Raw genomic sequence first — 21529 nt, 5'->3', positions numbered from 1 at the left:
AACACTCAGGTAAATATAACTAATATTTGCCACAATTTTCAAAGCATGTCTATATTCTAATGATATATGGCCACTCGATTTTTGGAAAAACGATGTTTTCAGTTTTTATAACTAGGCGACAATAAGGCTATAGACGTAATCGATCATGAAATTTCATGTTATATGTATATCGAATTGCTGTATGAGCTGGAAATTATACTCACTATACCATTTTAATGGTATTGTTCATATACGGGGAATTTTTTAATACGGTTTTGGTGGAGGCGACGGGAAGAATCCATTGGAATGGCATCTTCTATCAGATAAGACTGATGCTTTTTTCAAAATTACATATCCTCTTAATTGTAAGGGAAAATCTCATACCACGTACGTGTATACATTTTGCTGAAATTGTGGTTTAGTGATTTTATCGCTTCATTCCGTATTTTAGGGTTGTCACCTCTAGTATTCTTCCATATGGAAGTCTAAACAATCTTTGGCAACAAAAGCCAGACCATTTTTGTCGTGACCGATCGAGGTCCAAGAATTCAAAGATGTTTATAAATTTTGATGTACTAAAATCAGTTTTCTAAGGTAAGATTAGAACATTTTTACCAAAATTCTTAAATAATCCTTGAACATTTCTAACAAAATAGAGTTATTTGGAAGAAGATATTCTAATACTTTAATTTTTAACTTAAGTCTAATCCCAATTTTATTTTATTTTTTGTCCGAATGAATTGTATTCAGATTTTGAGCTTAGATTATGTGAAATTCATGCCTGTGTCCCGAGAGCAGAGACAGATTTCGAAAACTAAAGACTGTCGCTCAAACCAAAGATCTTGCAACACTAAGTTATACTCAGGGAATTTTTTTACATAGAGAATTAAAAAAAACGGATAATTCAAGGAAAACATTTTTGTTTTAGGATTTTGACTAAAATTTCAACGAAAACCTCTTTCGTATTATTTGGTTTGTGCAAAATGATATTTTACATTCTTTCAATTAACGACAGTTTGATTGATGGAAAAACGACCAAGGGTAAATTGCTCGCCTTCACGCATTGCTTTTTTTATATATTGTTGCTGAATGCTGACAGTAATCAAGTCTGTACTTATTTTGTTGCGACAGTAAGGACTGATCAGACATTAATTGATTTATAACTTATAATGATTTAAGAAAAAAACCAAATTAATTGATTCACATTAATATCTCTTGACATGATGTTATTAACACAACAGCATTAAAGCAAAGAATAATAATTAGCACTTACTTAGCTATGAAGAAAAAAAACAATCCATAGTGGGTATGCCTTTTAGGGGCCAGTCCAAGAACTTAGATTTGTACGAGCATAGAGAATAATAATATATAGATCGTTAAGTATGAGCTTTGTATAATTTTATGTAAGTAGTATAGCTATCCTTAGAGAACCTTAAAAACCAATCAAAGTGGCCAAATTTTGATAAATTTGTTTCTTTTTTAACTTTTCTAATTCAAATTATAAATTAAATTTTTACAAACAAGAAAGTTATAAAAATTGATTTACAAACAACATACAAAAGTCATCTAAAAATGAGGTTTGACCAAATGCTTTTGAAGATAAGCACAAACAATGGTATAATTGATGATACCGAACCGAATTTATGCAGACAAGTAATCGAAAAATTATATATTTTTCCTATTGGCGCCTCTCAATCAAGCGGTGGCATTTGACTGCTACCATAAAATATATAAACTGTAATAAAATACTCTTTCAAAAAAAAAAAAGAAGAAAATTAGACAAAATTTTGATATAATTTTTTGCTCTTGTTTTATGACTGTTTGAATAAACGGCTTTCTACCGAGAAGATGAAGCATCACAATTAATTCAAAATAATATTTTTATATTCTTAAAGTGTAAAAAATTGTTAATCAGCTATTAAACTTTAAATTTTTGTAATTCAGCGAAACCCTAATGTCCTCTTAAGTTTAAAGTTCATATTAAATGAAAATCCATTTTACATTAAATTAAAAAAAATGTTATTTTCGCATTATTCATACCATAAAATGTAAGGATTAAGAATACTACAAAAAAAAACTTTTTTTTTTCGAGATGAAAATGATAAACTTCTTAACAGAAAATGGATATAATATGATTTAGAAAAACTATTCAGTGTACCTACGCTCTCACGTATCTTAAAAAAGAATTCCACATATATCTAGCAATAAAATAACAGCAATCTTTCGCGTTTACTATAATAATAATTCATTAAACGTATTATAAATAATAACATGTCATAGGTTTTTTATTAGTTTTCATTTTAGTCACGTGTCATACGGCTAATATTAAATAAACAGGAAATATTATAATTAACAGAGTTAATTGTTTAAATGTCTTGAATATGTTGAGTCTCTACAGGATGCTTCAAGTTAAAGCAGGACTTCTACAAATGGTAGATAATGTTAAACTAATAATAATTTCTCAATACACTTATCGCCGGGAAAGTATTCTTTTTTAGATATCGGTGTTGAAAAAAATGACATTTTTGTGAGTATTACCAAAACGGACGTTTAGAAAAATAGGAAATTTGGGACATTAAGAATTCTTCAGGATTCATAAACTAAGTTCAGAAATTAAAAAAAACCAGCGGAGATATGGGTGGGTGTTCTATAATCCAGTTTCGAAAAAATTTCTTACACCACTGACTTCATTGGAAATTGACTAGTATCTTTCATTTGAAGTCAGAGGCGTAAGAGATTTTTTCGAAACAAGGTTATGTACACGTTCTGGTCTCCACCGCTGGTTTTCGTAATTTATAATCATAATTTGGATATCATAGAGGATTTGTAGGTTATACTGTGAAACAAAAATTTGAATTTTTCTGAGCACTCGATTTTGTAATACTCCCAAAAATATCATTTCTGTCCAAAATATTAACACCCTGTATCTAAAAAAGAAGGCTTTCTCTTCGATAAGTGTATTGAAAAATTGCCATCATTCTAACGATATCCTGTATATACATAGTGGGGAGAGAAGCGATTTTGAAAACGCTATTACATCTCTATTCAATTTAAGAGACTAAACTAGATCGCTAATTCTGCAGTAACCGGTTGCCTGCATTTCAGTTGCACATTTTCATAAAAAATGATAGAAATTCCGTCTATACAAATCTGGATTATTTACTGTTAAGGGATAGGCTTATCAAAGTCGCTAGGTATAGCGCTTGAATTTATGAATCAATTTGCAAATAATGACAAAAAGCATCATAACCCACCACTAGTAAACCCAGTTAAGGGTGTTCGAAAGGGTAAGAGGACGACACGAGGAATTTTGGAGACAAACAAACGTGGAAAAGCAAATTTTTGGTGATATGTGCGTATTAATAAATAAAGCACCCGATCTTCAATGAAACTGCCAATGAAACAAAAAACAAACAAACACGAATGAATTGAATAAAGCGCCGAATTTATTTGCTTTAACAGTAACAATTTCGCACGGCAAACGGTGCAGATAGAATGCATTTATTCTGCACGAGTAAAGAAAATATTATTTGAAAAATAAATATAAAATTACTAACCAGTATGAGTTCTTTTATGCGCTTTCAGATGGGAACTCTTTGTGTACACTTTATGACAACCATCGACATCACATCGATGTACTTTTCGACGACGCAATGTTTCAACAGGTGTTGGTGTCACTGATGATGAAGTGGTTGACGTTGTTGTCAATGTTGTTGCACCAGATGAAAAAGTTCGTCCAATAGACGTTGTATTGTTATTGTTCGATATATGTGGTAATATTGTATCTTTATTATCTGATTGTATTGTACAAGTGATACCAGACGATATTGGTGATGCCGATGGTGATGGTAACGATAAATTAGGATGACGTTGTAATGGCGATAAAATCGGTGGTGAATCGTTACTTAATGGTGAGGTTGGTATATGATGATGTGCGGACGTTGGTCTTTTATGAAATACTCTGTAACAGAAAAAGTTATTGTTCAGTCTGTAGAATACAATTTTGTCGCCCCTCCGCCTCTAACTAACGTATGTGTTCGAAATAATTTTCGTTGAAAAGCAACGTTTTATGTTTGAAATAATTTTTGTTGAAAGTCTTTTAAGTACTAATACCGACCTTTTTCAGATTTCTATATCGCATAAAAACTTAAAAGTCAGACAAGGGGATATATATGAATTATACATCAAGGTATACTAAATTTAGTCACGAGTTTAAAGTTTAATCCCGAACGCTTAAAAATATTGAGGTTGCGAGCATAATTTTGGTATAGATGTTCCTAAAATCAGGTAATTAGTCCATTTCCAGTTGTTCGTCCGTCTGCCTGTAAACCCGATAACTCAAAAACAAAAAGAGATATCAATACTGAATTTTTATAGCGTACTCAGGACGTAAAAAGTGAGTTTGAGTTCATAAATGAGCAATATAGGTCAATGAAAAACAACTTTTGTTTGAAATATTTTTTTGTATACATCATTGTTTACCCTTCAGAGCGCTAATCAGGACAAAACTTTGGGGTCCAATTTCTCCATACCTATACAAGATAGGAAGGTGAAAATTTGCAGGTTAAACTGTTTGGATCAACTAAACCGAAGAAGTACCGCTGAAGAGTTAACAAAAAGTAAAATTCTATTATACCAAATCACCTTTATTCATGTTGTTGATTACTGAATATTAATTAAAAATGCAATAAAATAAAAATAAAATAAAATTTATAAATAAATTTTTACTTAGAAAAAAAGTCGTTCAAGATTTTTATCCTTTTTTTAAAATCATGTACAGAGATTATAATAATTACGTCAGCAATTTAAATAACAGATAACTATCAATAACATACTTTTAATACTTACAAAGACGGGTCTTTAATTCGCTGTAAGGCAAATAATGTGCTAGTTGACAATGATGTTGGGGACGGAAGTTCTCTTCTACGATGCGATAAAAAAGGCACTGCATCTGTAATGAAAAACATATTCTATAATTAGTTTCATACCATAGTAAGTTTTAAAACAAAAATTTAATGGTCCGTTGATTTTAATAACGTTTGTAGTTTAGCCTCAAACAAACGGTGCAAATGGTATTATGTAAATTATATTGGATATGTTGGAAGTATACTGTCCAAGGCATCTTATTGTGAATAACGTTAGCAAAATTATAATCAAAATTCATTATTTTTTAAGCATACATATGATAATTTGTGAGCCAATTATTTAATAAATTGGTGGAAGCGTCGATAAAAACTGTTTAGTAATAAGTAGTAGTTCATTAGAATGTATTCAGTATTTACTTTGAAAAGCAAAAAAATTCGTAGCGTAAGAGCTGCGTTAGCTAAGTTAAGCCCCTCAGTGATTAACACATTATTAACACATTTTTCTTAAAATCGAATGTTGCGTTTTTAGTTTTCCAAGAATATTTATTTCGAAAACTAATCTTCTAGAGAAAAAATCACAAAATTATACTTTTTTGCTTAAAACTAATAAATAAATAAATACAAGAATATTTTAATTGGAAAAAATTCAAAGTTTTGTACTTTTGGGCTAACAAACCGGCCCTCTCCCTTGTTTATCTGTCGATTTTTCTCATTAACGAACTTCACCTTTCAAATACCAAAATCCTTCTTGATACAAATTTTATTCAAATGGGACTTAAATTGCGACCGCTTGAGAGTTTACAGACACATAAACGTATATATGTATTTATACATACATATATACATATATATCAACTTTAACGATGGTCATTTTTGACACATACTAGGTAAGATCGATGAACATTTGAAGAAATTTTTTCAAAATTCCATCATCAGTACAAAAGCAATAGCCCCACTTCCTTCGGCAATTCGATAATATGATTATATGATAGGATAGTTATTCTCATTGTGTAGTTATATAATTAGTTTCGAAAGTAATCGAATATGCCCAGATTACACAGAATTGCATCGCCTTGTAACTTATCCCTTTGGAACTAGGATCAAACCAGATTGTGGTTTTATTTCTATATTTCATCTCAAGTTTACAGGGATGGAAAAATAATTCATTCCTATTTATATCTTACAAACGAATATTGACTCTCCATTTTAAGTTCCGCGTAATTATTTATAAATACAAAATTCAAATTTTAAAGGTTTATTTTCCTGAAATAATTTCTCGAGAAACCAGCATCTAAGATAAGGTAATTTCAAGGCTCTTGCAAAAATCTTGCATGTAGGACCAAATTCAGTGAAGAACTCGTGCAGTGAGAAAGTATTCCATTGAACAAAGCATAATATCTTAGAACACCTTATTATACCCTTATGGAAACGTTTTCAAGAGTGAATTTTCAGACGATTGAATTTCGGATAATTCTTTTCTTATTGAAAGTAGTTAGGGATATAGCAGTCTTCTTCCTGAGAACGAATGCGTTAATTGGCTTGGGATCTTTAATTATGAAACTAATTCAAATTAAAATTAATAAAATGATTTGATAACAATTTTTTAATAATTAGAATAATATCTGGCGCGGCGTTAGCAAACGGTAAAATATTCTTGTAATTTTGATTTCAACTGAAAAAATATTATGAAAAATAGTCTCGAATTGATTTTAAAATTAGTCATTTTCGCAGTAAACACGGTATATGTATCCACTCTCAAGAGCTAGACGTACTTCATTCCTACCTAATTTCAATAAGTAAAAAAAATATACAAATGCAGTAGTCTTGTTATCAACTTTTTTGTTGACTTTGCCAGCTCTTATACCATTAATTGAATAGCATTTAACATTTTATCAATATTTATTAATATTATAATTACCAATAAATATAATCAATATTATTAAAACTATTAGAATTATTTATTGAATTATATTGATTTAGATAATCGAAATCATTTTCATATTAAAACATTGACAAGTGTATGTTGAATTATATATAAATAGATATTTTATAAAATGGAATAAAGATTATTCTTATAATTATCCAATTATAATATGCTAGGTAGGTATCGTTTGTAGTTACTTGGTAAATCTGTCAGATATATGATTGTGAATCGTAAAATAATATGTAACTATCTATAACTTGTTGCACGAGAATCTTGTAATTGTCACTAATTATAAATAATTTACTTTATACTCAAAGGAGATCTCTTTTATGTAATGTAGGTATACATAAATCATAAACTAGTTTCAATGTTAAATGTATTATATATATAGTGCGGGCGCTGGATGGGGTTGAGTGTGCAAAATATGAGCACCGCATTTTGTCAATTGATTCTTGTTTAGAAAAGTTTATAGATTAATATTCTGGATCTTGCCAGAAACCACAATGGTAAAATTTTTGCATACCCTATACAGAAACAGTTAAATGAGTGAGTTTTTCGTAAAGTTATCTATTTTCGAGATGTCAACAGTTTAATGTTTGGAAAAACACCAAAAAGGCCATTTTAAAAGCTAAAAAACGGGGCATAAAATTTGATTTTTGAGCTTATCAAAATTTTAAAATAGAGTTTGAACATTCTTTGTGAAGTTTAGAAGAGTAATTACAGATTCTTTAATTTTAAAGCCTCAACTTTTAATTCTGCAAAAGATGTTATTCTTATTATTATTATTAATAACAGTGTGTAAGACTGAAACATTTAGTATATACAAATATTCTCTGTCTTACTCATTGTTAATAATGGGAATTAAACATCTTTTTCAGAATTGAGCCTCTAGAATGAAGTAACCTGTATTACTCTTCAAAACTATTGAAGGAAGTTCAAACATTATTTTGGAATTTTGATAAACTCAAAAATCTAATTTTATGCAACGTTTTTTAGCTTTTAAAATGGCCTTTTTGGAGTTTTTTCAAACATTAAACTGTTAATATCTCGAAAACTAAGAAGTTTACGAAAAAATCACACAGAGCCTTTTTGACGTTAAATGACTCAAAGAACCTAGAGACTTAAGACTTTTACTTGGTTCAAGAAATGTCATTAAACGGTTTCTGTGGAGGGGGGAGAGGGTATGGAAAAATTTTACCAAGAGAGTTTCTGGCAAGATCCAGAATACTAACCTATAAGCTTTTCTGAACAAGAATCAATTAAAAAAATGCGGTTCTCATATTTTGCACACTCAGCGCCATCCAGCGCCGGCTCTAATATGCTTCTTAAACAGAGGAGTTTTCCAGTAGTTTATGAATTCCAGTAGCTATGGAACTTCATGAAAAATATCTTGTAATTAATTGGCAATCGTGTAACAAACATTAAAAAAATCATTAAGAAACATATAAAGAAATGTTGAAAAAAGGCATTATTGAACCTTTTTTATCAAAATAAATGCCCAGTTTGAGTTGCTTGCTTTTAGTTTCTCACTCTATTTATGGGAAGGTTGCCAAGGCTATAGTTTTGAATTTGGAAAAGTAGTCTTTAGCTATTAATTGCAAATAGATTGGATAAAAAAAGTAACAAGCATTTGAATAAAGAAATGTAGTTAATGTTGATTTTTCTCCAAATATCGCTAATGGAAGATTTTATGATCGCTTGTATCGAAATATAGAGTAAAAAGGAATAGAGTAGAAAGAAAAATTTATTCCATTAAATCTAATTTTCTTTAATTTTCACCAAATATCATGATATGCAATTTCGAATTTTAGTATTGAAAACTGATCGGCCAACTTTGATTTAACTTTACATTTAAGCGAGCTTATAGGTTAAAAAAAGGATTCAAAATTAAATTAAGTCCAAACTATTGATTTGTATTAACTACTGGTAATGTACAAATATATAAAAATAGTATCTAAAAAAAAAAACAAAATTCAAAATTGTAAGATACATAAATTGCATTTCTAATGAACTGCAGTTTCATATGAACACATACTTAATGTATTCAAAATGGGCAAGGTTTTATATAATAGCTATAAAGTTACACTCTCGATCACTAAAAGTGAGTCTGTATGAAAAAATGAAAGATAATTCTTATAGAAATTTAGTTTAAGTATAAGATTCATGTAGTATAACGTCACGAATAAGTTGTTTTAAAGACCCTACTACATTTTTCCCGTAGATCCATTTCTTCCCATAGGATAATCTCGTAGTGGCAGATTTTTTTTCCAATCATTTTGCATACCGTTTAAGCAATTTTCCGATGCTAACACCATGTCAAATATTATTCTAATAATTTAAAAGAAATGTTTTCAAATTATTTTAGTGTGGTTTTTTTATGAAATGCATTCATACACCCTTTTGTAACATCCAATTTTCTGTCCATTGAACTCATAACTTTAAAATTTGATAAGATAAAGGGCATAAAATGTACCTATAAATTTTTGAAAAAAAATCCCATCACTGGTGTAAATGATATAAATTTCTTAATGCTATTATATTTAATGGCTTACATCTTAGTTTTCTATTCTCATTAAAAATAATTCTCAAAATTAGGCCTCGAAATTGAATTTAACAAGTAAATAAGTCCTTAAACAATAAAATAGTGTTAAACAATAACGTGTATAGTGTTAAAATAATGTCATTTCATCAGACCACCTGCAATTTGATTGCATTAAATAAACAAAGGTACCTACGTCATATTAAACATCTTTTTCAGTAAAAATCAAAATGAAAAACTTATCACCCACGCGGTGAAGCTGCAGGCATGCTCATAACTAAATACATTAAATTAATAATAATGTATTAAAAAGAAATACATAAAATGAAGTGAACATCAATTTTAAAACATAAATTACCTTAAGCTAATAAAATGAGTTTTTAGTAGTGATATACTGTTACACCCTATTAAATCAAAACATTTGCACATTCATTCATTTGCAATAATAAACAAATCGTGATGGATATGCTCCTTGGAAGTCACATCAATTATTTCCAGAAAATAAATTATCTACACTGTAACATGGTGTATCCTATTTCTTCGCTTATTTTTCAGAGAAGGCTGAAGAGTAAGAATATGAGCCTACTTGTATTTGTGTACTCATGGATGTCGAATATCCAATATTCAATATATCCACAATAGAATCTGTTCTTACTCCCTTTCTCTTAACTCGTAATATCTCCTCGTCTGCTTGTCTGGCTTGCGTTTGGACGTGGTTGCTTCAGAAAATGATCCAGAAGGACATTTCTCTACAGCCATTAGTAAAACATGAGTAAACTCGTGGTAGAAAAGATCGTGCTTTTAATTCTGGTCGTTAAATGATTTAGACTCTGTATAAAATAAGGTAGAAAAAGTCTTAAGGAAATGAATAAAGAGATAATGTAACCTTTTATAATAGGTACATTTTATTTTATTAATTTATAATAGGTACATTTTACATTGAGAAAATAAAGTAAATTTTTTTTTTTTTTGAAAAACGAGAGAAATTGTCATTTTTATACTTTTTTTAACGGCTTGGTGTAATTTAGAATAAACGAAGCTTTATCGACGTAGAATTTCATGTATCCTAAGAGTAATATTTTAAAAAATTGATTGTTAAGTAGAAAGTCCAAAATGAAAAAGGAATCGAAATTTTTTAGGCTTTTTACCACCTCGTGTATAGCATAAGCAAAAGTGTGCAACTTTATAAAACTTTTACTACATGCAAATGAAAAAAATAAAACCATTTACAGCTTTTCATATAAAACATTTACAGATTGATTATGTCGAAAATTCATTTCGAAAAGTGAAATGGTAAAATAATCAAGTAATTCAAAACAATCATTCAAAAGAACAAAATCAACTCAAATATTTCATTTTCAATTAAAATATTTCCAAAAATTTGTCCCAAAAATGATAGCTCTCTAAGTATCCTTTTCCTTTCATCTGATGTCTTTGACCACCACTTTGATATTGGTTTATGAAGGAGTGTTATAAGTTTAAAATGTTTTTCTGTGCGTCTGTGTGTTTCTCAGTGGCATCGTAGCCCCTAAACGATCGAACCGACTTGATTGTCAATATTTTATAGCTAAGTTTCCGAAAATGGGTTTACAAGGAATAAATCGCATTTATCAAGGGTTTTTTAAATTTTGTAAATTTCACTTGTTGAATCAAATGATCTGCAAATTCGGTGTATGCATATATTTTAGTATTTAATTTTTAGGGTGAAAAAAATAACTTTGTATCAATGTGTTAATAAGAACACGGCACACCACAGTAAATGCACAAGCTATTTATGTTAATTTAAATGATGATGATGATGATGAGTCCTTCTTGTTGTAACAATGTTTAATCCGCCTTATTGTCACGATTTATTTCAATGATGTCAGTTTTAAAATGCAGCTTCAACAAACATCAGCATATATACTGATATACACACAAATCAAATGCAACAAAAATAAATGATAAAAAAAAAAAGAATTCTTTACATGATATTTACTCTTTTCTCGTTTTTGCATCTCTTCTATATTGATGTATTCAATCAATTTATATAATAATAAAAAGGAATTGTTAGCTTTGAAATAAATATTTTTTATTAAAGTGAATATTGTGCTTAGGCAAAGAGGTTTTTATGTGTAGGTACACTTAATATACTAAGTTTAGTCCCAAGTTTGTAACGCTTGAAAATATTGATACTATGAACAAAATTTTGGTATAGGTGTTCATAAAATTACCTAATTAGTCCATTTCCGGTTGTCCGCCTGTCTGTCTGTCCGTCTGTCATTACGTTTGTCAAAAACGAAAAAAGATATCAAGTAGAAATTTTTCCAGCGTGCTGAGGTCGTAAAAAGTGAGGTCGAGTTCGTAATTGACCAACATAGGTCAATTGGGTCATCTGGTAAATCGTTAGAGATAGAACAAAAGTTTAAATGTAAAAAATGTTTCTTATAAAAAATAAACAACTTTTGTTTGAAACATTCTTTCGAAAACATCACTGTTTACCCGAGAGAGCGCAAATTACCTTCGAACGTGTGTGTGACATGCATGTATGGCTGGTTATCTCTCTTTACTTATATAACGTGCAAAACAAACGATTCCGTAATCGACACTGTCTAAACATGGTATTTCCATAATTAACTCAGTCAATTGTTTGTTTTCACTTTCTTTTTGTAAATTTCATTATCTATAATATAATAATCTAAAAATATATATAAGCGAAATACCACTGATTTTTTAAAGTATACACTAGACTGACTTCAAATTTTACTTACATTGCGATGTAAGATTCATTTTTGGAAATTTAACTCCTAAGGTGTTATTTAAAAATTTAATCCCTGGAAATTGTGAGCATAAGGAGACATAACTGAGGGCAAAGGAAGTGAAGGCTATAACGCGATAGTCTTTGTATTTAAAGTTGAAATTGCCCAGTGATACGGATAGAAAACTGCTATAGTTCTTTAATATTATACGTACATTCTTTGGACTTTGCTTCCAGTCCAAATTTGCGTGGATGTGGTCCTTAAGAACAACACTGGAAAAAAGCTATATTGAAGAAAGACATGTGATTTTTACGTTCTGAGCCTGAAAATTTTATTTATCTCGCCAGCTTAAGGCTGATGAAAATATTTATCTACATTCTTTCATATAATATAATAAATAGATAACAGATACCGACAATATTTTGTCTAGAAGGAGACAGTGCCGGAGAATCAAATATCTTATTTTTAGAACATGAAAAAGGTAGATATTCATCAATTTTAAGCTGTTGAGACAATTAATAATTTTTCGGGATCAGAACTTCAAAAATGCAATTCTCTCAATATTGCCCTTTCTCGATGTTGTTAGATTACCTAAGGGCTATATCCATACAAGTCTTTGACAAATTGAGCAGGTGAAAAAATAAAAAGTTCGTTAATATGGCTTTACGTTTATATTTTGAAAAATAAAAATTTTAAATAAATACTAATTAATAAAATAATTTGTATCTTTCAATGGGAATTAAAACATACACATGCTAAGCGGTAAAAAATATATACCTACAACGATTGAGAAAAAATTAATAGATATTTTATATACTAAAAAATTATTAAATATTAATAATATAAATATTGATTTATGTGATTAATAAAAATAAATTTTTTTATTTTTTTTGATATAAGATATAAGATATCTTTAAAATCTATGTTTTTAATCTATATCTAAACAAGTTATTAGTTTTTTTTTATCGATATAAAATAATCATGAATATAGTAAGTATATAAGAAATAATATGGAAAGTATCTATAAAGAATATTGATATTAATTAAAAACTGTTCAAAAAAATTATTGTCCAATTATAAGTTTTGATTTATTTTCCTCCATTTTTTAATTCAATTAATTAGCTATGTTGAATGTACGATTATAATACATAAATCATACACATAAAATCAATATATACTTAATTTTTTTATTAATTTTAAAATCTATATGAATAATATACATCAAGTCGGTATTTTTTTTTAATTAATTGTTAGTGATATATTATGGCCAAATTTATTTCTAACAATAAATGATTTTTGTTTTGGTAGCTAATCCCTTAAAAACAATATACCTAACTGTTTTTTTAACGGCAAAAACTCTTAAGAAATTAAACTAAAAAAATAATATCAATCGCCACGATATTGATTTCATCGCACAGCTAATTATATACCATTTGTGTATTTTAACCCCCGAATTAAAAAAAGGGGTGTTATAAGTTGAACCGCTATGTGTGTGTGTCTGTGGCATCGTAGCGCCTGAACGGATGATCAATTTTAATTTTTTTGATTTCATTTGAAAGGTATTTTAACGGACAGTGTTCTTAGGTATGTTTCAAGTTTGAGCAAAGGTTTCCGTACCCGAACAACTAAAAAATTGACGATGATCTTCAAAATTTATTCAGTTTGGAAAAGACATGACATATAATTGTAACATATAAATAATTACTATGCAAATGAATGGTCAAATAAACCTGGTTTAATTCATTTCGAAAAGTAAAATGTTAGAACAATTAGGTAATGTAAAACAATAATTCAAAAGAACAAAGTCAACTCAAATATTTCAATTTCAATTAAATTAATTTCCCAAAATTTGTCCCAAAAAATGATAGCTCTCTAAGCATCCTTTTCATCACATCTGATGTTCTTGGCCATCACTTTGGTATTGATTTAAGAAGGAGTATTATAAGTTTAAAGCGTTTATCTGTGCGTCTGTGTATTTCTCTGTGGCATCGTAGCCCCTAAACGGTCAAACCGACTTCATTGAGGACATTTTATAGCTAAGTTTCAAAAAATCGGTTTACAAGGAATAAATCGCATTTGTCGGGAATTTTTTAAATTTTGTAAATTTCACTTGTTAAATATAATTTTGGTCCTAAAAGAACCTTGGTTGGCTCCAATGAAGCGACTTAGTGTATGCCAGCAATATCACGATAAATGTTTGTATTTGGTGTCCACGGTAAAACACTTTACCCTATATAATGACAATATGAAGTAGAGGAATAAATCGAGTTGATTATTAAACTAAGAATCTTTTCGAAGTAAAATGTTTATGTACTTATGTAACAGATATAAAATCTGATGATTTTTTAGATCATCGGATACTCAAGATATCTATGTGTATTTGCTAATTTAAAATGTAATTATTTATAATTTACAATGTAATTATTTATTCTAGTGGGTTAAGTGTTCTTGAACAGGAGCACAAATTTATCATCTTATAATCACAAGACAGTTATTTATTGAAAATTTATTGACTTTTATTATTCTATTGTTGTCTGAGAATAAATATTTTAATTGAATATTAATATTACATAAAAATATTTACTGATTAAACTAAATTAAATTAAAAAAATTAATCGTTGAATATATGCTGTAAATTATTATTAATGAAATGCATTTAGAGAAAATACCCTCCTTGATCAATGATTGGTCTCAGTATCTCTGCACGATATCTCGAAATAATTCTATCGAAAGCGAGACTAATTGATCTTTTCGTTTTTTTTAATAAATATAATTTTTTTTATTATTTTATGAAATAATGTTATCGAAAGAAAAATAGAAGAATCCATTACAATGATAATTTTTGATAGAAATTCATAATTTTAAAGATGTTTTGTGTCCAGGGTGTCTAAAAAACGTTTAATTTTTCCACAAGCTTAAAATTGATTAAAATTCGGGTTTTTGTAATTCAAATAATAATAAAAGTATAGCAAAGTAATAATGGTAATGTGTGCCATTGAATTTAATTTTGATATTAATTTGGACCAATTTGGATATTTTTGGATTTCTGAACACGCCTAAAGGAACTATCGCCGAGGATAATGAATTCCCAATTCACCTACGGCAGGTGTTATAGTATACCTGGCATCAATATGAAGTTTTCTAAAATATCGTAAATCTGAGGATCGCTGGCTCTGAGACTATTGATAATAGTAACGACATTGGATATAAAAACATTTCCGCGGAAAGTAATATACAATCAGTGTATCTTCCGATCACGGCAAATCCCAAAGTTTGAAACCTTTTCTTTTATTTAAAATTTTATGGATCTTGAAAGAAAATATTTTGATTTATTATTAATATTGTTATAAAACTATTTATTGATTAAAATGTTAAATAAAAAAAATATAAAACGCTTAATAAATGTGCAGTAAATTATTCAAGAAAGGCTCCATATAGACGAGATTCTTTATTTATTTATTATTTTTACATGAAAGTATACTAACTGCATATATTCAGAACTTACCAATATAAAATTTATAAAAATTTTAATATTGCAAGGTTTTTTTTTAAAGATTGCAATTATTACTTTCTACATATTATTTTTATGTGTTTCAATAATATATTAATCAATAATAATATGAAATTAAAATATATTGTATATTTAATAATACTTGCAATCGGTCTAGGTACAGGCTTAATATTTGACAGTCATTTCAGAACAGCTTGAAATTTGTTGTCATGATCGTGCCTAACCATTTTTTTTTCTACGAGAATTTTTCATAGTTAAAGACTTAACAGCTAAGGTAAATTTTTAATTGCACCACGAATTGAAGGTAGTTCGAGCGTCAAGGCAAGTTTTGACTTGTGGTTGAAATTATTTGTATTCTCGCGGGGCGAATATTTAAAATTAGACTATTTTAATATCCTCTCCTAATAATTAATATCAGACAAAGTTACAGCGAAACGCGGCGAGGTTTAGCTATTATATTAACAATTTTAATTTTCAAATTAGGTAATTATAATTATTTGTACTATAATCAATTTAAAAAGTACAAATTTGAGGTTATTCCAACTTTTTAAGTTTTCACTTCTGTCGGCAATGAAATTTTTGTGCAGGAAAAGTAATTGTTAGCCACGATTTTTACGATAGCCTCTAAAATTTCCAGCTTTACTCTAAATAACTGTCAAATGCTACACGTGGCTCTAGACTTATGATGCTTGATGAAAAGGGTAAAAAAATTAAATAATATTTACAATATAAAAAAATTATGATTTTCGATCATAAAGAATGGTTTCAATACCTTACAAAAATTACTGTGTGTTTCATGAAAAATTGTCGAAAAAAACATAATGCATAGAGTTGCGTTATACTTTATTAAGAAAAGTAGGCTTGGAGAAATAGATATTTTGTATCAAAAATATATGTGTGAGCTGTTTTCGGCTTCTAGATTCCTTCAGAAAATATTACTTTTTAAGAAAATTTACAAAAAAAAACAGATATAAAAAAATTTAACTTTTAACTTGTATTTAAGTTGTACCCTGATAGATTTTCGATCTAAGAAAAAAGCTTTCATATTAAAAAAAGTCAAAATCCACTTTAAGATCTTATCTGTCTTTGAATCAATTTTTTTATAACCGGTGGTATTGTAGTTTTAATCCATTGGGTAAACTAGGTCATCTTATAAGATTTAAACGAGCTTTAATATATCAGTAAATCCGGAGAAAAATATTGTAAAATTTAACTGATAGCCTCTTTGGACGCACTGTACATACTTCGGTACATTTTTTTTTAAATAGTGACATTATGCCTCTGGTTACATATTTTTAAAACATAAAACATATTTACATTTCTAATTAATCATTGATGATAATGTTTATTGGCTCTTATCACGTCAGAACAATCTCTTTACATTATTTTAAATGGTATAAGTATCTCTATATCTACAGGTATTACCATGATGTAGGGACATAAGGTATGTTATCGAGAATATTTGTTATCTGTTTAAGTATTTTTGCACTATGTTCCTTATCGCGCGTTCGGAGTTCGGGGGCTAGACAAAAAAAACGACCGATACTTTTATTAAAGTATGTTATATTTATAATAGCATTCTCTAGTCCGCTCCTCATTTGGAAGGTTGTTATGTCAAAATCCGTTCACGTCAATAGATTTTCTTTAAAATTAATTTTAATTTTTTTTAAAATTTTATTATATATATCATATATCGGGTAATTTATTGACGCATTCCGGAAACTTCACATTATCTCACAGAAGACAATTCATTGCTGACATCGCATGAATGGTGCCATTTTTCACATTTGTGAAGAGTTGTTTTAACGAAGTTTTATTTGCAGTCAAATAACAAAATATATTGAACACAAATTATCTGTCAGTTGTCAAATTGACTCAAATAGTTTTTTAGTTCGAGAATTTCTTAACTACTATTGAAAAAATTAGAAAAGGTAGAACGTTCAATATTTTTTCTTCTTCAATAAATAATATTTTTAGCCGATGACATACGTATACCTATGCCTTTATATCGTGATTATTACATTTAATAGAATTTATATTTTATTGATTCAATACAGTTATTAAAAGTGAATTATCTTCTTGTTCCCGCTTCAGGGGTTGTCAAATTTATTTTCATGCAAATATACCATGCATGAATATACATTGATTGTTATAATATATCAGTTTTATGGGAATCATATTTTGTAATTATTTGACATAATAATTGAATTGTTATTGGTTATGCATAAAAGTTATTAATTCACATGACATTAATGACTGTTTATAGCTCCAAATTTTAATTTTTATGAAATATATTTATAAATCATAATAATACGAGAATAAATAGTTTACAAAAGGAACTCTCAGACTTGAGCTCTGAAGACTAATCGCATGGTGAATATATGCTCAAAATTAATGTCTAAATAATAATAATCTCAAAATAATTTATATTTCTGATAAAAAGACTAAAATTGAATAACGAATATATCTTTTTGATTCGACAAAGCTAAATATTTTATAAACGTGCGATTTTTCGTTATTAACTCATAAATGCAAATTTTCAATTTAGTTTAGTTGCTTGCTAATCTTGTTTATATTTTCGGAGATATTTGAAATTAAAATATTGCTTGGTTAAAAAGTAAACATTCTCGTTCCAATCATAGAAATAACGAGGATTCCAATCATAGAATAATCGAGAAGAAAGTTATAATGAACATTTGAAATTATGTACCTAATTTCGTTATATAACTCCAAAATGAAAAGAAAAATTGCCTTTCCCCTATATTAAAAAATCTGTGTTTGAAAGGATACTTTATTTTACGATTTTAGGTATTCAAGGGATACAACCTGGTCGAAACAAAAGTGTTGCTCTTAGAAAGAGCTTATTCTTTACTTTGTCTGCATACCAAAACACCGTAGCAATAAAATGACCAAAAATGAAGCATTATTGAAAATTCAATTTACAAGAAATTATCTGTTTATAATGCAGATTATAACAGAATTTAAATTTTGTTAAAATGATTTTTATTTTGATTTACAGTTATTTTACAAATAAATTTTTCAATGACAGACATTAATCAAAGGTCTGTTTACCATTCATTAACTATTCAATATGGTGCATGAGAACTTTCAAATATTGCAAGTTATTAATTTATTGGTGAGAAGTGAGTGTTTTAGCTAAAAATCATTTAAAAAGCTGATCGGTGGTTAAATTAATTAGGCAATTTTTGAGATAGTTCTTCTATCAATACTTGTCATGGTCGTAATTTTAAATAATTTCAATACGAGGACTGATATTTTAGTGTAGTTAAAAATTATCAATTAGTATTTTTAAGATGTAAAATTTACCGAATATTTATTAATAAATTCTCTCCTCGATTTAAAAATGATGATCTATAAGCATTATTAATAGGATATTTCCTTTTGGTTGTCAACTGGAAATAAATTTTACAATTCCCATGAGACGTATTCCCCTAAAGGATTTTTGTTCAATCTTTTTTCTGTAAGTAAAAATTGCATTCATTATTTTAAAAAAAATCAGACAATTTTACTTTCAACAGTTTATTAAGTACATAAATAACATTTACAGGAAACAGTGATATTACAAGGTGTAGCAGTTAGCAACAACAAGTATGACCACTCCCTTGTTATTATGATAAAGTTTAATTCGTCTTCTGACGATGAAAACGGTAGTAGGAAAGTTGCGCGAGATAACAATAACTCGTAGGAAATATTTTTTTGATTGCAATTTCCTTACAAAACAATGGTGTTGACTAAAGGCAGCCGACACTTCAAATCAAGCACATGCCTGTCATATTACAATAAAATATTTTAAAAATATGGAATGCATATACGTATTTATACAGAATGCTCGATTTACATCCAGGCATATAAATATCACGAGTATGATAGAGTATCTGCGTTAAGCAATGCATCTAAATAAGAGGTATTATAGGTGATAGAACAGTACAAACAAGTATCAAAACTCATGGTGGTGGTGTATTGATGGCAATTCACAACCATATTAGCTCTTCACGTTTTTATTGTCCAAATCTTCAAAATATTGAACATGTTTTTGTGTCTACTGTCATCGGTGCTACCAAATACATTATTGGTACTGTTTACATCCCACCTAATCAAAAAACTGACATCTACCAAAAATTATGTGATGAAGTGGAACAAATTTGTAATCAAAATCCTTTTACCAAAGTTATCGTATATGGAGACTTTAATCTACCCGATTGGCCAATACATCCTGAAGAATATACTGTTCCAACTCATCTAACATCTTCAACACGTATAGTTTTTGATTCCTTCATTAACGTTCTTGGCTTAGTGCAGGTGAATCAGACAGTAAACTGTTTAGGCAGGGTGCTCGATCTGGTATTTACTAACACTAATGTAGTGGTTAAAAAATCGAATGTTAATCTTGTTAACGAAGATAATTATCATCCAACTCTCAATATTTATGCGTATTATCAGTCTTCTCCTGATCATAATCTTGAATTCAACAGTATTGAATATAATTTTTCCAATGGTGACTACGAATCAATGAATAATTATTTACTTCATTATCCGTGGAATACTATGTTTAATTTATCAAATGTAGATGACTGTGTTAATTATTTAAATAGCATCCTTTCATTAGCTATTGATGTCTATGTGCCGAAAATTGTCACTAAAAATTCATCCTTGTATCCCAAATGGTTTTCATATGAACTAATTAAAAAAATACGGCAAAAGAAAATGTATCACACTCTCTACAAACAAAGCACCAAAACTGAATATTATAACAATTTTTCACATCTCAGAGCTGAATGCAAAAAGCTATCCGCACTTTGCTACAATAGCTATCTTGAAAAAACAGAAAATTCAATTCAAAATAACATAAAAAAGTTCTGGAACTACATAAATTCAGTAAATTCAAATACAACTTTGCCTTCGATTATGTACTACAATAATGATACTGGTCATAATGGAAACGAAATTTCAAATCTTTTTGCAAAATACTTTGCTTCTGTTTATGAACCCAACACCGCAGTATCGTCAGTCTCTAGATCTACAGACAATAATTCCAATATACACATAAATAATTACTACATTTCTTTTATTGATATAGAGGTTGCAATATCAACATTAGATAAACGAAAATCTTCTGGTCCAGATAATATTTCTCCAATTTTGGTGAAAAGTTGTACTTCTTCTCTTCTTCCTGCTCTTCACTATATTTTCAATCTGTCTTTAAAAACTGGAATCTTTCCTACATCTTGGAAATATAATTACGTCGTTCCTATCTTTAAGACTGGCGAAAAGTCCTCAATTTCAAATTATCGACCTATTTCCATCCAGTCCGTATTCCCAAAACTGTTAGACTTTATAATATGTGAGAAACTGCGTAGTGATTTACAATTCACTATCATACCTCAACAACATGGTTTTTGTCCTAAAAAGTCAACTATTACCAACCTTCTTACTTTCCAAAATTTTATTTTGGACAGCTTCAACTCTGGACATCAAGTAGATGCAATATATTTAGACTATGCAAAAGCTTTCGATAAAGTAAATCATTCTTTACTTATTTCAAAATTGATAGCCCTGGGTATCTCGGAACCGTTTAGTAAATGGTTGCGCAGTTATCTAACAAATAGACAGCAAATTGTAAAAATAAAATCCTTTACATCACTCCCCTTTCATGCTTCTTCCGGTGTCCCCCAGGGATCCCATTTAGGCCCTCTTCTATTCCTTATGTTTATAAATGACATTTCGTATATTTTTCCAGATTCCAATTTTTTACTCTTCGCTGACGATCTTAAAATATACTCTAGAATCTCTTCTATTTCCGATTGCAACAAGCTTCAATCGACATTAAACAATCTTATTGCTTGGTGTTCCTCGAATTATCTTCATTTAAATATTTCCAAATGTTCTGTTATTTCCTTCTCTCGTCTTCATCAGCCAATCCAGTTCTCCTACTATCTTGCCAAATCTCCTCTC

The 21529-nt window shown here is 28.8% G+C and overlaps 1 protein-coding gene across 1 annotated transcript in view; it reads right to left on the bottom strand.

The window, feature by feature from the left end:
• Window positions 1-21529, bottom strand: part of LOC123297938 (Krueppel-like factor 3) — a 427850-nt gene that overhangs the window by 1313 nt on the left and 405008 nt on the right. Inside the window, exons 5-6 of the mRNA XM_044879776.1 lie at window positions 4828-4930; window positions 3537-3940 (exon numbers count right to left, since the gene is read on the bottom strand). Coding sequence (XP_044735711.1) covers window positions 3537-3940; window positions 4828-4930 — 507 coding nt within the window. The remainder of the gene's footprint in view (window positions 1-3536; window positions 3941-4827; window positions 4931-21529) is intronic.

The sequence above is a fragment of the Chrysoperla carnea genome, chromosome 4 (assembly GCF_905475395.1).
Source record: "Chrysoperla carnea chromosome 4, inChrCarn1.1, whole genome shotgun sequence".
NCBI classification, from domain to species: Eukaryota; Metazoa; Arthropoda; class Insecta; order Neuroptera; family Chrysopidae; genus Chrysoperla; species Chrysoperla carnea.
Note: the sequence above shows the minus strand (reverse complement) of the source record. Positions and strands in the feature narration are given on the sequence as shown.